General features: G+C 37.1%; 2 protein-coding genes across 6 annotated transcripts; one reads left to right on the forward strand and one right to left on the reverse strand.

Annotated features, from left to right (window-relative positions):
- Positions 1–5,187: 5,187 nt before the first annotated feature.
- LOC107872838 lies at positions 5,188–10,812 on the forward strand. Of its 5 annotated transcripts, none has more exons than XM_016719458.2 (3): positions 5,367–5,480; positions 5,631–5,707; positions 8,740–10,812. In XM_016719458.2, exon 3 carries the CDS (start codon positions 8,833–8,835, stop codon positions 10,531–10,533), a length of 1,701 nt encoding a protein of 566 aa, XP_016574944.1. In that variant the 5' UTR covers positions 5,367–5,480; positions 5,631–5,707; positions 8,740–8,832; the 3' UTR covers positions 10,534–10,812. The 5 variants fall into 5 exon arrangements, with proteins under 5 accessions (XP_016574946.1, XP_016574947.1, XP_016574944.1 ...); XM_016719459.2 differs by lacking the exon at positions 5,367–5,480 and adding an exon at positions 7,521–7,660 and having other exon boundaries at positions 5,487–5,707; XM_016719460.2 differs by lacking the exon at positions 5,631–5,707 and having other exon boundaries at positions 5,188–5,480.
- Positions 10,813–15,736: 4,924 nt separating this feature from the next.
- LOC107872841 (14 kDa proline-rich protein DC2.15) lies at positions 15,737–16,860 on the reverse strand. Its single transcript, XM_016719466.2, has one exon. The coding sequence runs from the start codon at positions 16,363–16,365 to the stop codon at positions 15,979–15,981; it is 387 nt and encodes a 128-aa protein (XP_016574952.1). The 5' UTR covers positions 16,366–16,860; the 3' UTR covers positions 15,737–15,978.
- Between the last annotated feature and the right edge of the window lie 4,635 nt (positions 16,861–21,495).

The raw sequence follows: 21,495 nt of genomic DNA on the forward strand, positions 1-21,495 counted from the left end.
CACAAAATTTCAAGAATTCCCAACATTCTTGAATTATCCAAATCACAAGATATCCCAAGAAAAATAAAAATTAAATCTTTACTTTGAATTTCAAGAATTTTCAACCTTCTTGAATTATCCAAATCACAAAAAATCCACAAAAATTGAGTTTTTACATTGAATTTCAAAAATTTCAAACTTTCTTCGATTACCCAAATCACAAAGAGTCCAAAAAAAGCATAAAAATTGAGTCTTTATATTGAATTTCAAGTTGCTTGAATCACCCAAATCACAAAAATCTCCAAAAATCTCTTCTTTCCATACTTCTTAATTTTTTCACCCCTTACTTTTTATTTTTTTCGTAGAGCAAGAAGAATAAGAAGATGAAGATGATAAAGGAAAAGAAGAATGAGAAGAGGAGGAAGAAGAATAAGAAAAAAAAAACAGAGAAAGAAAGAATGAACTGGAAAGGGGAAGAGAGAGAAAGAACTGGAAAAGAAAAAAAAAGGGGAAGAGAGAAGGGTGGGTTATTTATTTATTTATTTATTTTAATATTTAATATTTTGTATATATAAAATGACGTGGCAGCTAACGTGGCAGCTGATGTGGGCGAGTGTGTTACACTCACCGAAAAAGTGTTTAAAATATTATTTTTTAGTGAGTTTAGGGGTCCAGATGACAAATATATAAGTAGAAGTATCCAACTTATAAAACCGACATAATACAGGGGTCCAGAAGGTCATTTTGCCTTAAAACTTTGACCTTAAACTTTGATAGTGCACAAATAGGACCTTTAACTATTCAAAATTTGAACAAATATGACCTCCGATTTTGCAACCCCCATGCGTGAGTTTCACTCGCGCCTATGTGGAAAGGTTATCCAATCACACAGTGCCACGTCGTTAAAAAGGCTGACTTGGAGGGAGGTCATATTTGTGCAGTTTTGAATAATTAAAGGTTATATTTGTGCACTGTTAAAGTTTTATTTTTTGTGTTAAAACGACGTCGTTTTTATTATTATTATTATTATTATTATAATTTTTTTATTTATTTAGGGATCGAACCCGCGCAGTAGGCTGAAGGAAGCGTCCAAGAAGTGCAAATAACACCACCGGGCTATCGAAGTGTCTTGTTTCATGTGGTTCAACATTAATATACGTACATAAATATAGATTTTCTACCTTATATATACAAAGTAATTTTTTTACCGAGGGGGTTCGGGTGAACCCCATGGCAACCACGTAGGTCCGCCCCTGCGTTAATTTAATAAAGTTTTAATAACGTTAATTTAATAACATTTTAATAACATTAATTTCAACAACAACAACAACAAACCCAGTGTATTCCCACCTAGTGGGGTCTGGGGGGGGGGGGATAAGATGTACGCAGTCCATACCTCTACCTCTGATGAAGTAGAAAGGCTGTTTCCGAAAGACCCCCGGCTCAAGGCACGAGATACCACACAAACACATAGTAAAGCACAGAAGCAGATTACATAACATAAATACGGCACCCATAAGGAATATAAAACAGAGGAAAGCAGAGGAAAGCACACAGATTCGTAATAAACATGGAGCACTGAATACGTAATCATAACAGGAATAAAACCCCCACCAAGTAATTCCCTACACTAGCGACCCAAACTGGCCCTAATCCTCTTCCGTAATTCGCGTCTTCCAGACCTTCCTATCTAGGATCATGTCCTCGGTGAGCTGTAACTGTTCCATGTCCTGCCTAATCACCTCACCCCAGTACTTCTTCGGCCTACCCCTACCCCACCTAAAACCATCCAACGCTAGCCTCTCACACCTACGGACCGGGCATCCATGCCCCTCCTCTTCACGTGTCCGAACCATCTCAATCGTGCTTCCCGCATCTTGCACTCCACTGAAGTCACACCAACCTTCTCCCGGATAGTCTCATTCCGAACTCTATCCCCTCTAGTCAGTCCACACATCCAGCGCAACATCCGCATTTCTGCCACCTTCATTTTTTGGATGTGGGAGTTCTTAACTGGCCAACACTCCGCTCCATACAGCAAGGCCGGACGGACTACCACCCTATAGAATTTGCCTTTAAGCTTGGGCGGCACCTTCTTATCACACAGCACCCCCGATGCGAGTTTCCACTTCATCCATCCCGCCCCAATACGGTGCGAGACATTCTTGTCAATCTCATCGTTACTCTGGATCACGGACCCGAGATACTTGAACTTATCCCTCTTACATACCTCCTGTGCTTCCAGCTTCACTACTACCTCATTCTCCCGCCTCACGTCATTAAACTTGCATTCCACATACTCTGTCTTGCTTCTGCTCACCCTGAACCCTTTAGACTCAAGAGTTTGCCTCCACACCTCTAATTTGTCATTCACACCCCCTTAAGTCTCATCTATCAGAACTACATCGTCTGCAAAAAGCATACACCACGGCACCTCCCCTTGAATACACCGCGTCAACATATCCATCACTAACGCAAACAAAAAGGGACTAAGAGTAGATCCCTGATGCAATCCTGTCAGGACAGTGAAATGCTCTGAGTCTCCTCTCGCCGTCCTCACCTGGGTTTTCGCTCCCTCATACATATCCTTAATTACTCTGATATATGCCTGCGGTACTCCACTCACCTCCAAGCATCTCCAAAGCACCTCCCTGGGGACTTTGTCGTAAGCCTTTTCCAGGTCGATAAACACCATGTGCAGATCCTTCTTCCTTTCCCTATACTGCTCCACCAACCTCCGTACCAGGTGGATTGCCTCCGTCGTCGAGCGGTCGGGCATAAATCCGAACTGGTTTTTCGAAATAGACACTATCCGTCTCAGCCTCACCTCGACCACTCTCTCCCAGATCTTCATAGAGTGACTCAATAACTTAATCCCCCTATAGTTATTGCAACTCTGAATGTCCCCCTTATTCTTATAGAGAGGGATCATGGTACTCCACCTCCACGCCTCGGGCATCTTTGCCGTCCTGAAACTTTCATTAAACAATCCAGTCAACCACCTTACACCAGCCTCTCCAACGAACTTCCAAAACTCCACCGGTATCTCATCCGGCCCCGTCGCCCTACCCCTTCACATCCTGCGGACAGCCTGTCTAACCTCTTCTACCTTAAAACGTCTACAATAGCTAAAATCCCGACACTCCTCTGAGTGCTCCAGTTCCCCTAACACAATAGCTCTATCCCCTTCGTCATTCAAGAGCCTATGAAAGTACGACTGCCATCTCTTCTTTATGTGGCCGTCCTCCACCAACACTCTACCGTCCTCTCCCTTAATGCACCTCACCTGATCGAGGTCACGACCCTTCCTCTCCCTAGCCTTAGCGAGTCTAAACAACTTTTTCTCCCCTCCTTTCCCCTGTAACCCTGCATACAAGCTCTCAAAAGCGGCCGTCTTAGCTGCCGTGACCGCTGACTTCGCCTCCTTCCTCGCTAGCTTGTACTCTTTCCTGTTTACCCGTTTCTCTTCTTCGTCCTTACTTTCCACCAACTTAGCATACGCCCCTTTCTTGGTCTCCACTTTCTTCTCCACCTCTTCATTCCACCACCAATCCCCCCGATGGTGCCCGGCCCGGCCCCTAGAAACACCCAACACCTCCCTTGTATTCTCCCTGATGCACCATGCCGCCCTGTCCCATTAATTTGATAACGTTAATTTAATATACTACTATTACTATCCTCAATAATTAATTTAATAACGTTTTATTAAAAGTATAATTTTTTTATTATTATTAGTATAGTTTCATCATTAATTCAATATTTAAATAAATTATATTTAGATATATTATATAACTTAAATTAACTCTCTTCTTTATAATATATATACAAACTCGTGCGATTTTTTTCGTATAAGACTGACCCACCTAATTAATAAATCTTTAATATTGCTCTTTTTCCGCAATGACAAAAGAAATTAGATGCCATTTTAATCTTTGATCCAAAAATAATAAAAAAATAATAGTGAAAAGTCATTTAAAGGTCATATTTGCGCAGTTTTGAATAGTTAAAAGTCATATTTGTGCACTGTCAAAGTTTAAGGTCAAAGTTATAATTTGGTGTCAACTTTAGTATCATATTTATATATTATACCCTTAGATTTTAAGCTGGACGCGCCCAGTTTTTCGTGTTGAACACGCATTTTGCCATGTAAGATCGGAGGTCATATTTGTGCAGTTTCGAATAGTTAAAGGTCATATTTGTGCACTGTCAAAGTTTAAGGTCAAAGTTATAATTTGGTATCAAGTTTACGATCATATTTATGCATTATCTCTTTTGATAATTATGTCGAATAAAAATCAAAGGCATAATACATAAATATGACCCTAAACTTGACACCAAATTATAACTTTGACCTTAAACATTAATTGTACACAAATATGACCTTTAACTATTCAAAACTGCACAAATATGACCTCCGATCCCATATGGCAAAACGCGTGTTGTACACGCCAAAACTGGGCGCGTCGCGCTAAAAAATTGAGCGTTTCAACAGTAAAAAAAAAAAAGGATAAAATGACTATTATACTCTTACAGTCTTACCAATTCTTTTTTATATATTTAAATAACTTTTCACTATTATTTTTTCATTATTTTCAGCTTAAAGATGAAACTATATTAATAATAAATTAAAAAATTATAGTTTTAATAAAACGTTATTAAATTGAAGTTATTAAATTAACTTTATTAAAATATTATTAAATTAACGTTACTAAAACGTTATTAATAAAACATTATTAATAAAATGTTATAAAGGGCAGTAGTAATAGTATATTAAATTAACGTTATTAATAAAAGGTTGTTAAGGGCAGTAATAGTAGTATATTAAATTAATGTTATTAAAACGTTATTAAGGGCAGTAGTAATAATATATTAAATTAACGTTATTAAAACGTTACTGAGATGAAAATTTTATCAAAATATTATAATAATAATAATAATAATAATTATTATTATTATTATTATTATTAGTCGTAGTAGTAGTAATAGTATATTGATAGAAGCAATAGTAGTACGTAATATGTAGAAATAGTAGTAGTATTATAATAATAATAATAATAATAATAATAATAATAATAATAATAATAATAATAATAATAATAATAACGACATCGTTTTAACTTATAGAAGCAAAACGACGTTATTTTAAGTTTCATATCAAAAGTCCTTCAATTAGCCTTATAATAACGTGACATCGTATCATTGGATTATATATCCACGTAGGTGTAAGTGAAACTCACGAACATTGTAAAATCGGAGGTCATCTTTGTTAGATTTTGAATAGCTAAAATTTTTATTTATGTACTGTTAAAGTTGATCAAAATTATAATTTCGCGTGAAGTTTAAGATTTATTTCCCAAAGCAAACTTTTTCAATCAAATTCATTTGCAGCTGATCCCAGCTTGTTCGAATTGAATATAAAGATGTAGGAATGTTTTGTGTCATGTTTAAGAGAGAGACATTTGTACAAGGTGGGCGTTTTTTTTTTTTTCCTTTTCTGATCGGTAAGTGGCTGAGCTGCTTTTGATTTTTCTACTTTTGCATTCTTTATCTCCCCTTTTGGTCGCTTTAGGCATCCTTGTTCCTACCTATGAAGTAAACCCAGCAAACTTAAAATAATTCTAAAAATTACTTCTTTTTTGAATTGAAACAAGGTTAATGGAGCACAGCTCAGTAAATGAAAACTTCATTTTCTGATTCAGATTACTCTCATATGTATGATGTCTTGATGGTATGTTGACTTCTTGGTCTTATTTACTTATTTGCCTACCTGCTGTTTCATGAATTAGAATCTTGTTTTTACAGTTCCTGGTAATATGCCTTCTTTGCACTTATTGTTCTTTAAATGTCTTAAAAAAAGCTCACCCTGAACTTTCCGCTGTGATTTCCAGCTCTTACGGTTTCATGAGATGAAACTGTTCCTCCCATCCCAATTAATTTGACACCTTTCAAATTTTAAGATTCAAACAAGTCTTTTTTTGACCTAAAAAAATTTTAAAGATTCCATGTCTGAACTCACCATCACAATTAAATTGTTTGACTTTCAAAATTCAAACTCTGCCACATAAATTGGGACGGACGTGTAATAACAAAATTGTGGCCATATTCCCTGATTCATACTCATTTGCTCATGTTTTTCTTTTGTTAGTTTAGTTCAATAAACATATGGTGTGCCTTGATTGAGCTTTAAGGAAATTCATTTAATATCACATTTTTTGTAGGGGTTTTATGTAGTTTAGTTTTGTATATCTTTTTCCTTGGTTTTGTAACTAGACAGATCTCTGCGGAGGACAGATTTCTTTTTGGTACCAGAAATGGAGGCTTGCCTCTAGGTTACTCTGCGATAAGAATGTATCGTCAAGGCTTAAAGGTAAATCCTATAGAGTAGTGGTTATACCAACTTTGTTGTACTAGGTAGAGTGCGGGCCAGTTAAGAAAGCCCACGTCCAAAAGATGAAGGTAGCAGATATGAGGGCGGGCTCAGCTGGATGTGTAGGCACACAGATATGATAAGGATTGAAGTTATTCGGGACAAGGTGGGAGAGGCCTCCATGATGAACAAGACGAGAGAAGTGAGGTTGTGGTGGTTCAGGCATGTGAAGAGGATATAGGGGGATGCGCAAGTTAGGATGTGTGAGAAGTTGGTAGCAGCCAAGAGTTAGGAGAGAGGTAGGGGGAGTAAGAATTGGGGAAGGTGATTAGACGAGATTTGACTTAGCTCTAGTTTACTGAGGATATGACCCTAAATAGAAAGGTTTGGAGGTCGAGAATTAAGATAGAAAGTTAGTAGAAAGCCAGGTGTTGTAGCACTTTATACGTGAGATTGGGGGGCTAGCCTCTTCCTTTTCCTCTTCTCATTTTTGGTAACAATATTTAGTAATTGGGAATCTAGTTCCTCCCCCTTCAGGCAAATCAACCCTTGGTTGTCGTTGGGTTTATGCAGTGAAAGTTGGTTCGGACGACCAAATTGATCGACTTAAAGCTCCCCTTGTTGCCAAGGGATACACTCAGATATTTAGGCTTGATTATAGTGATACTTTCTCTCCTGTGGCTAAAATAACATTTGTTCGTCTTTTCTTATCCATTAGTTGTTGTTCGGCACTGGCCTCTCTTTCAGTTGGATATTAAGAATGTTTTTCTCCATGGCGACCTTGAGGAGGAAGTATGGAGCAACCACCTGGTTGTTGCTCGGGGGAGTCTAGTATGGTGTGTCGATTGTGTCGGCTGCTTTATGGTCTCAAACAATCTCCTCAAGCCTGGTTTGAAAAGTTTAGCACAGTAATTCAAAATTTTGGCATGATTTGTAGTGAAGCAGATCACACCGTGTTTTATTGACGTTCTGCCCCAAATCTATATATTTATTTGGTGGTTTACGTTGATGATATTGTTATTATCTGTAATGATCAAGATGGTATCATTAGTTTGAAACAACATCTTTTTCAGTATTTCCAGAATTTCTAGACTGAAGACCTCGAGAAATTGAAGTATTTTTTAGGTATTGAAGTTGCTTAGTCCAGATTAGGTATTGTTATTTCGCAATGCAGGTATGCCTTAGACATTATCAAGGAGACAAGAATGATGGGATGTAAACCTATTGCGACTCCTATGGATCCGAATACTAAACCCCTACCAGGACAGGGGGGGGAGCCACTCAATGATCCTGGAAGATAAAGGCGTCTAGTTGGTAAGTTAAATTATCTCACAGTGACCAGGCCTAATATTTCCCATCCTGTGAGTGTTGTAAGTCAGTTTATGAATTCTCCCTGTGATAGTCGTTAGGATGCAGTTGTTCGCATTTTGCAATATATTAAGTCAACTCTAGGTAAAGGACTACTTTTCAAGGATCGAGGTCATGCGCAGATCGTTGTATATACAGACACTGATTGGGCAGGATCACCTTGTGATAGACGTTCTACATCTGGATATTGTGTTTTAGTAGAAGGTAATTTAGTGTCCTGGAAGAGCAAGAAACAAAGTGTGGTTGCTCAATCTAGTACAAAACTAGAATATCGACCAATGGCGCTAGCCACTTGTGAGCTAGTTTGGATTAAACAGTTGTTGAGAGAGTTAAAATTTGGAGAAATCAATGAACTGGAACTTGTGTGTGATAACCAAGCGACTCTTCATATCGCATCAAATCCAACATTTTATGAGAGGACTAAGCATGTTGAGATTGATTGTCACATTGTGAGAGAGAAGATACTTTCCGGAGACATTGTTACCAAATTTGTGAAATCGAGTGATCAGCTTGCGGATATTTTCACCAAGTCTCTCACTGGTCCTCGTATTTATTACATTTGTAACAAGCTCAGTACATATGACTTGTATGCACCAACTTGGGGGGTTGTTAGCATATGAGTAGGAATAGGAATAGGAATAATATATAGAATCCTAGTTGAAAAGGAGTCTAATGTAGTGGCTATAAATAGTGTTAGTGTAATAATTTAGACACAACAATTCAATAATATTCTTCTCTTATATTTCTCACAGCGTAGTCTCCTATTCTTCTATGTGTGGTACTATTTGTTGCTTTGTACCGTGCTATGTGGTAACTTTTCGTGCAATCTTGCTTTGATGACATTCCTTTTTGAGTTGAGGGTCTATTGAAAACTACCTTTCTACCGAACAAAGGTAGTGATGAGGTCTGGGTACATCCTACCCTCCCTAGACCACACTTGTGGGATTACACTGGGTATGTCGTTGTTGTTTAATTTGTTTAAATGTTGAAGCATTTGATGTTGATGTAGCTGTCTTACTTTACAGATTTAGATGCTTATTTTGCCCCCATTGAAGTGGAAAAGCTGTACATAATGATCTGCTAAAGATTGAACCCAATAACATTCAAGGGAAGCAAGAATGACATCTGCTGGCAATGGTGAACATCACGGTATTGTTGAGGAACCTAGAGTTGGTCAAGTTAAGACTCATGTACCTTTGCATGTTTCGGCATCTCAAAGGGGACTTGTAAGTAATGAAACTTCTCAGAGTCGTTTCCAGGGTAGCACTCTTGCTTTTCCCAAAAGGCTAAAGTTCCTCAACTTTGGTAATTTGGGTTCTCCATCGGCAAAGTTTCAACAGATAGCTGATCAAAGAGATGACTTCTCTCGAACTGTACCTTCTTCTGGCAGCCTTCATCTCCGTCAACGCCTTACTAGGCTACTCTCACGGAAATTGGATTGGCCATCTCTTAGCAAAATGTGCAAAGAGTGGTTCAAAAATCCGCTGAATATTGTACTTTTTATCTGGATTGTATGTGTAGCTGTTTCTGGTGCAATTTTGTTTCTTGTAATGACAGGGATGTTGAACCATGCCATCCCTAAGAAATCTCAGAGAGATACATGGTTTGAAGTGAATAACCAAATCCTTAATGCGTTGTTTACTCTCATGTGTCTGTACCAGCACCCTCAAAGGCTATACCACTTTGTTCTTTTAATACGATGGAGGCCAGAAGATATTTCTAGGCTGAGAAAGGTTTACTGCAAACATGGAACTTATAAGCCCCATGAATGGACACACATGATGGTGGTTGTTGGATTACTTAATCTCAATTGTTTTGCTCAATATGCTCTATGTGGGCTTAATTTGGGTTACAGGCGGTCAGAAAGACCAGCTATCGGGGTAGGAATATGTATCTCAGTTGCAATTGGTGCCCCTGCCATTGCTGGAGTTTACTCCATGCTCAGCCCTCTAGGAAAAGATTATGATACTGAATTAGACGAGGAAGCACAAATTCAAACCGGAGCTGCTGAGTGCAGCAGATCTGGTCAACTGAGAAGGAAATCATTAGAAAAGAGATTTTCGTTTGCATCAGATGAAGGGAGATGTGTTGAAGCTAGACCACAATGGAGTGGAGGCATTCTTGATTTTTGGGATGATATTTCTCTGGCATATCTCTCTTTGTTCTGCAGTTTTTGTGTTTTTGGTTGGAATATGGAGAGACTTGGGTTCGGAAACATGTATGTTCATATTGCAACTTTTCTTCTGTTCTGTATGGCTCCTTTCTGGATCTTCAGTTTGGCTGCTGTTAATATTGACAATGATACTGTCAGGGCGGCATTAGGACTTACTGGTATTTTTCTTTGTTTGTTTGGGTTACTATATGGTGGCTTCTGGAGGATTCAGATGAGAAAAAGATACAATTTGCCTCCTTACAATACTTGTTGTGGTAAACCTTCTGTTGCTGACTGTGCACTATGGCTTTTCTGCTGTTGGTGCTCTCTTGCTCAGGAAGTAAGGACTGGAAATTCCTATGACATTGTGGAGGATAAATTTTGTAAGAAACAAGATGAAAATATATCTCCATTGCCTCGCGAGGATGGGCTATATAAGCATGCTCTAGGTTCTCCTCTTGCGAACGATTCCTCTCCACATTCAATAATAAAAAGCAGCACCCCAAGCCCCAGCAGATTTGCAGATGAAGTCCATAGTCCTGATAGACAGCAACCCTTCGTGGAAGGAAAGTCTCATACAAGAGGTCAAAATGAGATAATGATGCCTCCTACTCCTTCAGTTATACAAAGAGAAGATGCAAAGCACAACAATTTTGCAATGTTATGACAACTTGAATCATATATTGTAAGCTTGCCTGCCCAATTTTCATTTTGGAAGATGCAAAGCACAACAATTTTGCAATGTTGTGACAACTTGAATCATATATTGTAAGCTTGCCTGCCCAATTTTCATTTTGGCTATAGGTATGTTGTATTTGTACAGGTGCTGGTTGTGATCATCACGTTCAGATATTTTGTTCTCTGTAATATTACTCTGATTCTTTGACATTTTTAGCCAGTGTTTTTATGCTTCTAGGCAGCTCATATAACTTTTTTTGATCAGTGAGGCCCACTCTTAATTGGCCACTCAAGTGAAAGATCTTTTCATTAAGGCATTGCAATAATGAGAAATCCCATTCTACAAAAAATTCTTTCATCTACTCTTGTTTGGGGACTGAGGTGAAGTTGTTACTCTCGAATCTGCTATACAAGATTTACTTCCTGATTCACCTTATTGTGCCACCTTATTAGAGTAGTGGGAAGATAGTTGGCTCCTATGCTTTTCTCAATCCTTATCAGGAGGAGCTTGGTTTGGTGAAGGTGAAGAGCAATAATGAACTTGAAAATAGACTTGCTTGAGAAGATTGTGGCTTGATTTTTACCTTTGATGGGATGATTCTAGTTACTTTCTTTCCTAGCACTGATTAAGAAGCTAATTTGAATAATTTAGTATGTCAAGTAATAAAGAGTGTTAAAATAATACTATGATAAGTTGAATTGGTGAAGAAGATTTCTCGAAACATAAAGATATTATAAAGTAGTACACCTGTATTGTTCTATACAGTGTTTGACCGAATTCAAAGTTATGAATGTCTATTTGAATTAATAGGCAAAAAGTGAGTATAACATAGGAAGTGTCATACCAAAGTTAATATTTGAATAGTCAAAAAGTTACTCCTAAAAGTTCTGAAAGTTGTATAAAATAATATTAATTAGCAGAATGACGTCAAGTAGTTCGCAATATCAATAGAAAGAACGTCGTATATATCGGAGGGGAAGGAGTATTGGCATAAAACTTGTTATAGTTGTTAGAGAAGGAGAGACTTGGTGTTTATAGGAATGGTCGAGTAATATGGACGTACAAAAAAAGCAAGGGTTGACAACTAATTTAGGACAAAGGGACTACAACATCTCAATTAAATCTTAGTTGTCGTATTTCCCTATCTTATATGTTAGTTCACTGATATGCATAATGTTGCTGATTTTCCAGTTTCTGTTCTTCTACTCTGACGTTCTGACCAGTGATGAGCCAAGGGCCAATATTTGCAATGGCTTTTAACGTATCACTTGAATTTGCTGTATTTGTATATGTTGAGTATTAGTTACTCTACTTTTTTTTTGATAAGGAAGTACGAGTAGCTTCTTTAGCGACTTATGTGGCTGTACTTCTTTTTTTGATAAGGATGTACAAGTGACTTCTTTAGCAACTTATTTGGCGGTAATGAGTTTTCCTAGACTTACATAATTTCTTCATTTGAAAATTGTCCAAGTGTCAAGCTTTTGATGTCTTATCCAAAGTAGCATACTGATTTCTTTTAGATTTAAATCTGTTATTTAGTCCGGCTGGATCTTTTTTACATTAGAACCCTGCTTGATCTTGAGATTCCAACTGAGTTATCTGAACAGATCAAACTTGATCTAATTTTGAGGAGATGAACTTTGAGTAGAATTTGTAAAATGCTCTATTCAAACGAATGTTAAATATATGATAAAAAAATTATATGTAATCAGAGATGGGTATCTGAATAACCAGGGGAAATCTCTTGCTTCAAGTAGATAAGACTCTGATCCTCTTCTAACTCACCATCTGCTATTGAACATTTTCCACCATTCTTCGGTCAATGCATTTCCTTCTGATTTGTATCTTTTATGATTGAGAAAAAATTCATCGGGATCAAAATTTGCGGGGATTCCATCAATAGATGGAAAATTACATTACCCAATCTGCAACCAATTTTCGCTCATTAGTATCTTTTCTCAACTTCTTTTTGGAAATATAATTATCTAGGATATTCCTTTTATGTAAGTTTGGAACAAGATGGACCTGAATAGATCAGAATGGATACAATTGTTTCATATAACTGATCTCAAATAGTTTAGGATTGAGGTATTGTTGGTTGATTGCATGGTTGAATGATTGATCGTTCCTTGTAAGGATTTTTTTACTTATTCATCATGATAAAAATATTTTATTTGAAAGAAAAAGGAGGTTTTTAGAATATTTAGCTTAATTATATACATTAAGAATATTTTACACATTACTTGTTAGTAATTCAAGATGTGAAATAGCTTTTCTATGTATTTTGGAAACAAAAAATTGACTTCCTTCGGGGAAGGCAATAGCAAGGACCACAAATTCCTCCTTGTGAAATGGGCCAAGTCACCATGCCAAAGCAGTTTGGAGGCTTAAGGATTAAAGACTTGGCATTACATAACAAGTGTATGCTAATGAACGGCATTGGAGGTAAAATCAGGAGACAAATGGTCTATGGAAGGAGGTGATCCAAGCAAAACTTGGTAGACTAGTCACTGGTGCTCTGATGACGTCACAACCTCTTATGGCACAGGGGTCTGGAAAGCTACAAGGAAGTTGTGGGAAGTCTTCTCTAGAAATGCTAGTTCTCTCAAGGTGGGAAGTGGGGACATCCTGTTAGTGAAAAAAACGTAGCTGGGAAACATTTCTCTTGTGAATGTATTTCTAAGCATCTTTTAGGTTGCCTCCAATCCAGAGTCAGCCATCTCTCAGTGTAGGGAAGATAATGTTTAGAATGTGACTTTGAAGAGAAATGTTAATGACTGGAAGTTAGGAGAATTTATGGCTCTCATGGCCACCATTCAGATCAGCCCAGTTCACAGTAAAGGCAGGGATTGACTCAGGGGAAGTAACCGGGATGGCTCCTATTTTGGTCAAAGAAGGCTCCTTGCATCTAAGCTCAAGGAAGATACTTATTCATCTGTGGCCCTGGAAACTTATCTGGAGATCTAAGATGCCTCCAAAAATCATCTGTTTCAGCTGGGCCAGCCTTAAAGGTTCTTGCTTAACTTGAGATAATCTTATAAGGAGGAAGTTCCATTTAGCCTACAGATGCTACATGTGCTTGTGCAACTCAGAATCTATCAATCATTTGTTTCTTCATCGCACTGTTGCCACAGACCTTTGGAACATGTTCTTTTCTCTTGTTGGACTGACTTGGGCCATGCCAAGCTCTTTGAGAGAGGCTTTTGTGTGTTGGAGCTCCTGGAAAATTGGTAGTCCATTAAAAAGATTTGGTCTTTGGTTTCTACTTGTATTTTGTGGTGTGCTTATGGTAAAGAGGAACAAAAGGTGTTTTGATGGCATCCAAACTGCCATCCGTTCTCAAATGGCTAGATGTTTGATTAGTCCTTTTAGTTGGCTCAACCACTCCTCTGTAATTACTGTTGATTCTTTCCTAGAATTTATCAGCTCCATAGATCTGTGTCGATTGCTGTGATAGCTTTTTTTTTTTCCTTCCCTAGGAGCTGGCTGATAGTTTCTTTCGTTGTAATGCTTGTGTCCTCTTGATGCTTTTTGTTAATGATAGCCTTCTTATTTCATCAAAAGAAGAAATACTAAAAGACAATTGGAAGGGTAAACAATTGTTTGAATTGTGTCACCAGAATAGTGAACTATCACTGAAAAGAAAAGCAATGCCAAAAGCTCTTCTCTGGAAGGTCGCTGGTAATTGCACAACATAAGAAAGTGCTTCTTTTAGTAGCAAGAATCTTTTCTCATCAGCTGATATGGTATGATGTGTTAGGATAAAAGTAGAAGTAATAGTATACAGATTCCTATTTGAAAAAGGATTGTAATATAAAATACAACTTGGAAAAGAATTGGAATGTAATGTCTCCAAATAGGGTCTCAGTGTTAGAATGTAAGTAGATTCTGTATACTATTTAATTTATTTCGAGAAATTATCAAGCAAAGCAATAGAAATTGTCTAGATTACAAGTAAATTCCAGTAGAGTCTGTTAAAGAGGAGAAGGATTGCCAGTTAAATGAACTTGACCATTGAATGTGGGATTTTAATTACACTTGTTTTGTCCAAAAATATTGGATTCCTTTTATATAATAAGCTCAAGCAAGCTATTTGTGCTTTAACTTGATTTTCCTCATATAGAAAATTTTCCTTGCTCACTTAAATTCTACAGAATAAATGATGAAGTACAAGTTTTAATAGCATTGCTAATTTCATTTGTAGTTTTTTTTTTTTTTTCGTAAAGTACTACTTTATAAAAACCAACATTACTTATGGTACTAAAGTAGAAATCCCAACATTCATCATTCTCATATAAGTACTTCTTAGTTTTAAAATGTTACTTACCCAAAAAAAAAAAAGTACTACTTCTTAGTTTTCCTTTATTTATCTGTTTAATTCCGAATTGCCTGAAAGAAACATAGACAACAACAATCTTAAGCCTAGTAATCCTCTATGATAAGTTGATGATAAAAGTGCGAAATATGTTATTTATTCTCCTTTTTTTCCCGTTAAAGGTGTTCTACTAAACACGCGCGCGGGGACACAGACACCCCTTTTTTTGGAGGATTAGGAGAAATGAAGCGGGACGAGTTTTAGCCTATGCAGGGTGAGGCAGGTGACTATTTTTACAAGCCAAAACCTGAATCAAATTTCCATTATTATGTGGAATTAATCTAAGTTTTTACCATTAATATTGTACAAAATATTTACATAATTATATATCATGATGAGAATAATGATTTCGAGTTGATATAGATCGAATAACAGAAAATATAAAGGTTAAGTTACTGGAGAGGATATATTGGAAGTGCAAAAATTTGCACTATAAGTGAATTAAACTTAAAATTTTTCTGATTATACACTGAGGCAAAATGTAAAAGTTCACAAGAAGTCACTGAATAACCAATATGTTACAATTATTTTTAAAACAAAGATTTAAGTTATATACAGTGACAAATAATAATAAAATAAAATGTTATGAATATAGTTTGAAGTACTTAACCAATTATTCTAGAAGGCTATTTACCGTTTGTTGTTCGAATCGACTAGTCCGATATATTTTTGACGTTCATAGGAATAGTTACCTGCAATGATTATTAATTGTAGGGAGTTACTTGCAACTGCATTTTGCACAATTTGATTATATAAACATCTTTTACAACACCAATGTAATAATTGAACTTCAACAATATTTCATACAGATGCAACTTTCACAAGGTGAAGATTTTTTCACACTTTATTAAGCACAAGTTACAAATGACTTTACACACAACCAAAAGAAATAACAATTTAATAAGCAAAACAAAAAAAAGGAACCTACCTTCATAACAAATCAAACAAACACAAATCAAGAACAAATCACAACATGACAAACATCATTTTAAATTTTAAAACAATAAACTTGAGGTGTACTAGCTAGCTTAGCCAGCAAATCTTGAAATTATATATAATTAACCACACTTGAAACCAGTGGGAACTTTCTTAGCACAAGCACTAACCAAAGCACTAAGTGCAACTGGAATATCCAATTTGACAATCCCAAGCACATTAGCCTTAATGGCGGTGCAAAGGCAAGCAGCAGCTTCCAAATCAGCTAGACCTTCAAGCAATGTGCAACAAGGGGTTGTCACTTGGCTACCAATTGCAACATTTACAAGGCCAAGTAGGTCAGCACAAGCACCAAGCTTCAATGTGTCCCTTGGGCAAAAGGGGTTCACTGGGGGTGCCTTCAGTGTTGGGTGAGGCTTTGGTTTTGGCTCACATGGACCACAAGCACTAGTGAATGTGGCTAAAATGAGAAGGGAGAGGATGAAGATGGTGGAGGAGAGGGTGGCCATGAGATTTAGTGTAGCTAGGCTAGTTGAGTTTAGTTGAGCTGACCATGTAGAAGGAAATAGGATCTATATTTATAGAGTTTTAACTTATCTCTATACATGGGCAATGTCAATATTGAGTATAATGGTGAAGTTAGAGATTTTGATAAAGGTGTTCAACTATACTTTGGTTTAGTATATGTATGTATATACATAGTATAATTTTCATCCAATGGTCGTCAGTCCCTTAGGCATACAATAACTATTGAGTAAATCAAGAATTCAGATAGTCCTACCCTGAATATTAATCATAGTGAAAACAAATGAATTTTAAACTTAACTCAATTACTAAAACTTGATTATAAAATAAAAATTGATCAAGACAATATAGAAAAATCAGATCTCTTATTCCACGACCAGTGTGGGTCTCGACATTAATAATACATATAAAAAATTATACTATAAATGTGTATAAGTTAAAATCTTTAATTATAGAGGGGAAAGTGTGAGGTTGAAGTTGAAAGTTTGATCAAGTGGAAGAGAGGGAAAAAAATACTAGTAGATAGATGAACCCAGTTGGTATTTTTGTAAGTTAGTGGAAAAGTTGGTTCAATTTCTCTGGTCACCATGCAACGTGTTTCGTCAACAGGACAAACTACGCCAATGGGCGCATTATCTGTCGTGGACCTACCTCTTTTTTCTTTAGCTCGGTGAAAAGTACTCTCTCTCTACTTCTATCGTATTAGATCAGTATGAATTAATGAGATGGAGGCTCGTATTTGAAGTCTTGAGTGATAAGAAAGTGCTATCTAAATTTAAAGGAAAGTTCTATACATAGAGAGTGGTAGTTAGATTAGCTATCTTGTATGGGGCAGAATATTATTCAGTCAAAAGCTCTCATATTCAGAAAATGAGGATGTTGTAATGAATATGTAGGTTGAAAGAATTACCTTGTAAGTCTTTTTCATTCACTATTGATGAACAATTGTCTCTAATTTATACATGGAAGAATACATTGATATTAATGGAAATAAACAACTAGAAATTAAAGGAAAATATCCACACTTAAGAAAAGCTATTAAAATACATTAAGAGGGAGATATGGCAGTGCACCATATAAGGAAACAATAGAATAGGAATATGGAATATTCTTGATACACCCCCTCAAGATGGTGGTCTATCGGAAACGCCAATCTTGGATAGAAACCGTTCAAAGTCATGATGGGAGAGTGGCTTCGTTAGTAAGTCGGCAACCTGATCCTTTGTTGAAATGTGAGCAACTTGAAGCTGACCCCGTTGAACCATAGAACGAACAAAATGATAATCAATTTCCAAGTGTTTCATTCTTGAATGGAAGACTGGATTTGTAGAAAGGTAAGTCGCACCTAGATTATCACAATGGATCACTGGTGGTCTATAAAAAGGAAGAGAAATCTCCTTGAGGAGATTTTGGACCCAATATAATTCAGCAGCAGTGGAAGCGACTGATCTATACTCGGCTTCAGTAGATGAATGCGCTAATGTTCGCTGCTTCTTGGAACACCAAAAAATTGAATTTTTACCAAGGAAGACAATATAAGCACTAGTAGAGGTACGGTCATTACGATTTCCAGCCCAATCGGCATCAGAAAAAGCATGTAAAACCAAAGGAGAGTCCTTAGAAAAATAAATTTCTTTGTCCATTGTTCCAGTAAGATAACGGATCAACCGGTTTAAGAGAAGCCCAATGATTTGCGGTTGGTCTATGTGAAAACTGCGCTAGCCGATTGGTAGCAAATACAATGTCAGGCCGTGTTAGTGCCAAGTATTGGAGGCATCCAACCAAAATTTGATAGTCTTTGGAGTCACTCAGATGAGCACTATCTTCCAACGCCAGATTATTGGTAGTTGCAAGTGGGGTAGAAATAGATTTTGCACCACTCATTGAAGCACGCTCAACAATATCCTTAATGTACTTGAGTTAAGATAAATATAAGTCTTTCGGAGTGCGAATCACTTGGACACCCAAAAAATAAGCAAGCTGCCCCAAGTCTTTAATTGAAAACTGCTCGCTAAGCTTGGCCATAAAGATATCAATTGCCTTCTGATTATTCCCTGTCACAATCAGATCATCGACATAGACCACCAAGTATATGATAAAATCATGCTTAGAATAACTAAATAGACAATGGTCAGACTGTGATAATGCAAAATCTAGCGAAAGAAGGTAATCCCGTAATTCTGAGTACCAAGCACGTGGAGCCTGTTTGACACCATATAAAGCCTTATGCAGTTTACATACATAATTAGGCCTAGTAGAATCAACAACGCCTGGTGGTTGTGCCATGTACACATCCTCCGTCAGATGCACATGAAGAAAGGCATTATTTACATCTAATTGGCGTAGACTCTAATCTTTACTAATAGCAAGAGATAAAATAACTCGAACTGTAGTATGCTTAGCGACGGGAGAAAATATTTTAATGTAGTCAATACCTGGCCGCTGAGTAAATCCTTTAGTAACTAACCGCGTCTTATATTTGTTCAAGGTACCATCTGAATTTTTCTTTACTCAAAAAATCTACTTGCAACCAATTAAATTTTGCGATTCAGATCTTGGAACAAGTGTCCATGTCCCTTGTTATTTCAAGGCAGTATATTTCTCCATCATAGCAGATTTCTAGTTTGGATCTTTAAGAGCTTGGAAAACATTCTTTGGTTTAGATTTGTAGGAAGAAGTAGATGTGTGAGATGGAGAAGATTTGTTGGTGATTTGGGTGGAGAGGCAAAGTTTGTTCACAAGCCTGTGAATATTATTTTTAGAGTGGGCGATCATGGAGTGAGAAAGTGGAACAGGTTGAGTTTGAGTAACTTGGCTTGTGATAATGGTGTTTTGGTTACTTGAACAAGTATTAGAAGATGCAGTTTGTAATTAGATTGCATTTTGGACAATATCAGGTGAGGGAGTAGATACTATGGGAGGTGCACTGGTTGCATTTTAGACAGTAACAGGTGAGGGACTAGAGAATAATGGAGGTGCATTGATGGTACTTGAATTTGTACAACTAGATGAGGACCCATGTCCTGATGAGATTCTGATTAATTCATCTGATGAATGACTATCGCTCGGCGACGTCCAGCAGCAAGGAGAACTTCTATCAATAGAGTGAGTGACCATCAAAGGGGCAGATTTAGTTGAAGAAGAGAAAACAATAGGTACAACAAAATGAGGAGCCCATGTTGAAAGTGTTTCTTCCGTAGGACGAGAAGCTGTAGAGGCTAGAGTAGAGAAATAAAACTCATGTTTTACAAAGTTGACATGTCGAGAGATGAATATCTTAGATGTGGATGGATCAAAGCACTTGTAGGCACTTTGGTGTGTAGAGTATCCCACAAAGACATACGGTTTCGAATGAGGCTCTAATTTATTTTGAGAATAAGGACGCAACCAAGGATAACATAGGCAGCCAAAGACTCGGAGCTTTTGATAATTTGGAGCACTACCAAATATACGAAAATATGGAGACTCATTATGAAGTAAAGGAATCGGCATCCGATTGATAAGATAGACAACCGTATGAAAAATAAATGACCAAAAAGATAAAGGGAGTTTGGCAACATGAAGAAGGGTAATACCGGTTTTCACAATGTGTCGATGATGACGCTCAGCAGTACTATTGTGTTTAGGTGTGTGAGAAGCAGTTAGAAATGAGAAATTTCATTAGAAGCGAAGGACTTCTTGAAGATGAATGAACTCACCACCGTTATCCGAGTAAAAGAAAACAATAGGTTTGTTGAAATTTTTTTCTACCATGAGCTTGAATTTTGGAAAAATTTGGGAAACTTCAGATTTTTTTTATGGGGAATAACCAAACATACTTTGTAAAGTGATCAATCAAAATGAGATAGTAACGGAAACCATCAATAGATGGAATTGGAGCGGGACCCCACACATCAGAATATATCATCTCCAATAGAGAAGAAGATTTTATTGAAGACACTACAAATGGAGTTTTATGCATTTTATTACACTTGCATGAATTACAAAAAAAAGTAGAGGAAACAGATTTGGAAGGAATGTCCAAGTAACTAAAAATTTGGCGTAACATAGGAGAAGACGAATGACCAAGACGACAACACCAAGTTGAGACTGATGAGAGATAAACAGAATATACCGAGTGTGATAAGGTGGTAGATTCCAAATACTTGGATTTGATAGGCCACTCATAAACTTCATCTTTAGGTTCCCCCGCTGCTAGTAACGCCCCCGTGCGACAATCCTTCACAACAAATGAAGATGGTGAGAATTCAATAGAAATATTATTTTGATCACACAATTGATAACAGAAATTAAATTCTTCTTTATTATTGGAACATAAAAAACATTAGAGAGGCGAAGATGGCGAGTTAAAGTATTAAGAGTAGCAAAACCACTGTGTGTCACACTTAAAGATTTACCATCACCAATTATAACATCAGCATCATCATAATCGGAGTGGAGTGACAGATTTTAGAGGTCACTAGTAACATGATGAGATGCTCCTAAATCAACCAACCAATCAGCAGAGTCAGCGGAGGATGAGACATAGTTGGCGCGTGGTTTAGAGTTTCCTGTTGGATTTGAAGTCCCAGAAGATCCCATAGAGGGAGTGAACCATGGAAAAGCTGCTTGCAATTTTCGGTATTACTTAACAATATGTCTAGGTTTGTCACAGTATTGACATATCACTCGAGTACTCTTCCTATTGTTCTGGTTGTTGTTGTTCTAAGAGGTGTTGTTCTGATTGTTGCGGTTACTAGAAACATTTTGGTGCTGAGGAGTGGACTGCCAATTAGTTTTGTTGTTGCGAGAGTTGTTTGAGTTGCTCTTGGCAACAAAGTTTGTCGTGATTGGCATTGAAGAGGCAGTGCTCTGGTGAAGAAGATATGCCTCATAATCACATAATTTCTCGTGAAATTTATCAAAAGTGATAGGTGAATCACGAATGTGGAGAGAATCACAAATCCCTCAATATTCAGATGACATATCATGGATCACCTAAAGAGTTATATCATCCATGGTAAGAGCTGCTCCAGCAGAATTAAGTGTAGTAACCAATTGCTTGATATGTTGAAGATATGATAATATGGATTGTGTACCTTTCGTGGCTTGAGCAAGAGATTTCTTTAGACACA

This window comes from Capsicum annuum, chromosome 6, assembly GCF_002878395.1.
Source record: "Capsicum annuum cultivar UCD-10X-F1 chromosome 6, UCD10Xv1.1, whole genome shotgun sequence".
NCBI classification, from domain to species: Eukaryota; Viridiplantae; Streptophyta; class Magnoliopsida; order Solanales; family Solanaceae; genus Capsicum; species Capsicum annuum.

Coding starts and splice junctions, on each gene's coding strand:
- LOC107872841 (XM_016719466.2), bottom strand. CDS start 16,365: ATGGCCACCCTCTCCTCCACCATCTTCATCCTCTCCCTTCTCATTTTA.
- LOC107872838 (XM_016719460.2), top strand. CDS start 8,833: ATGACATCTGCTGGCAATGGTGAACATCACGGTATTGTTGAGGAACCT.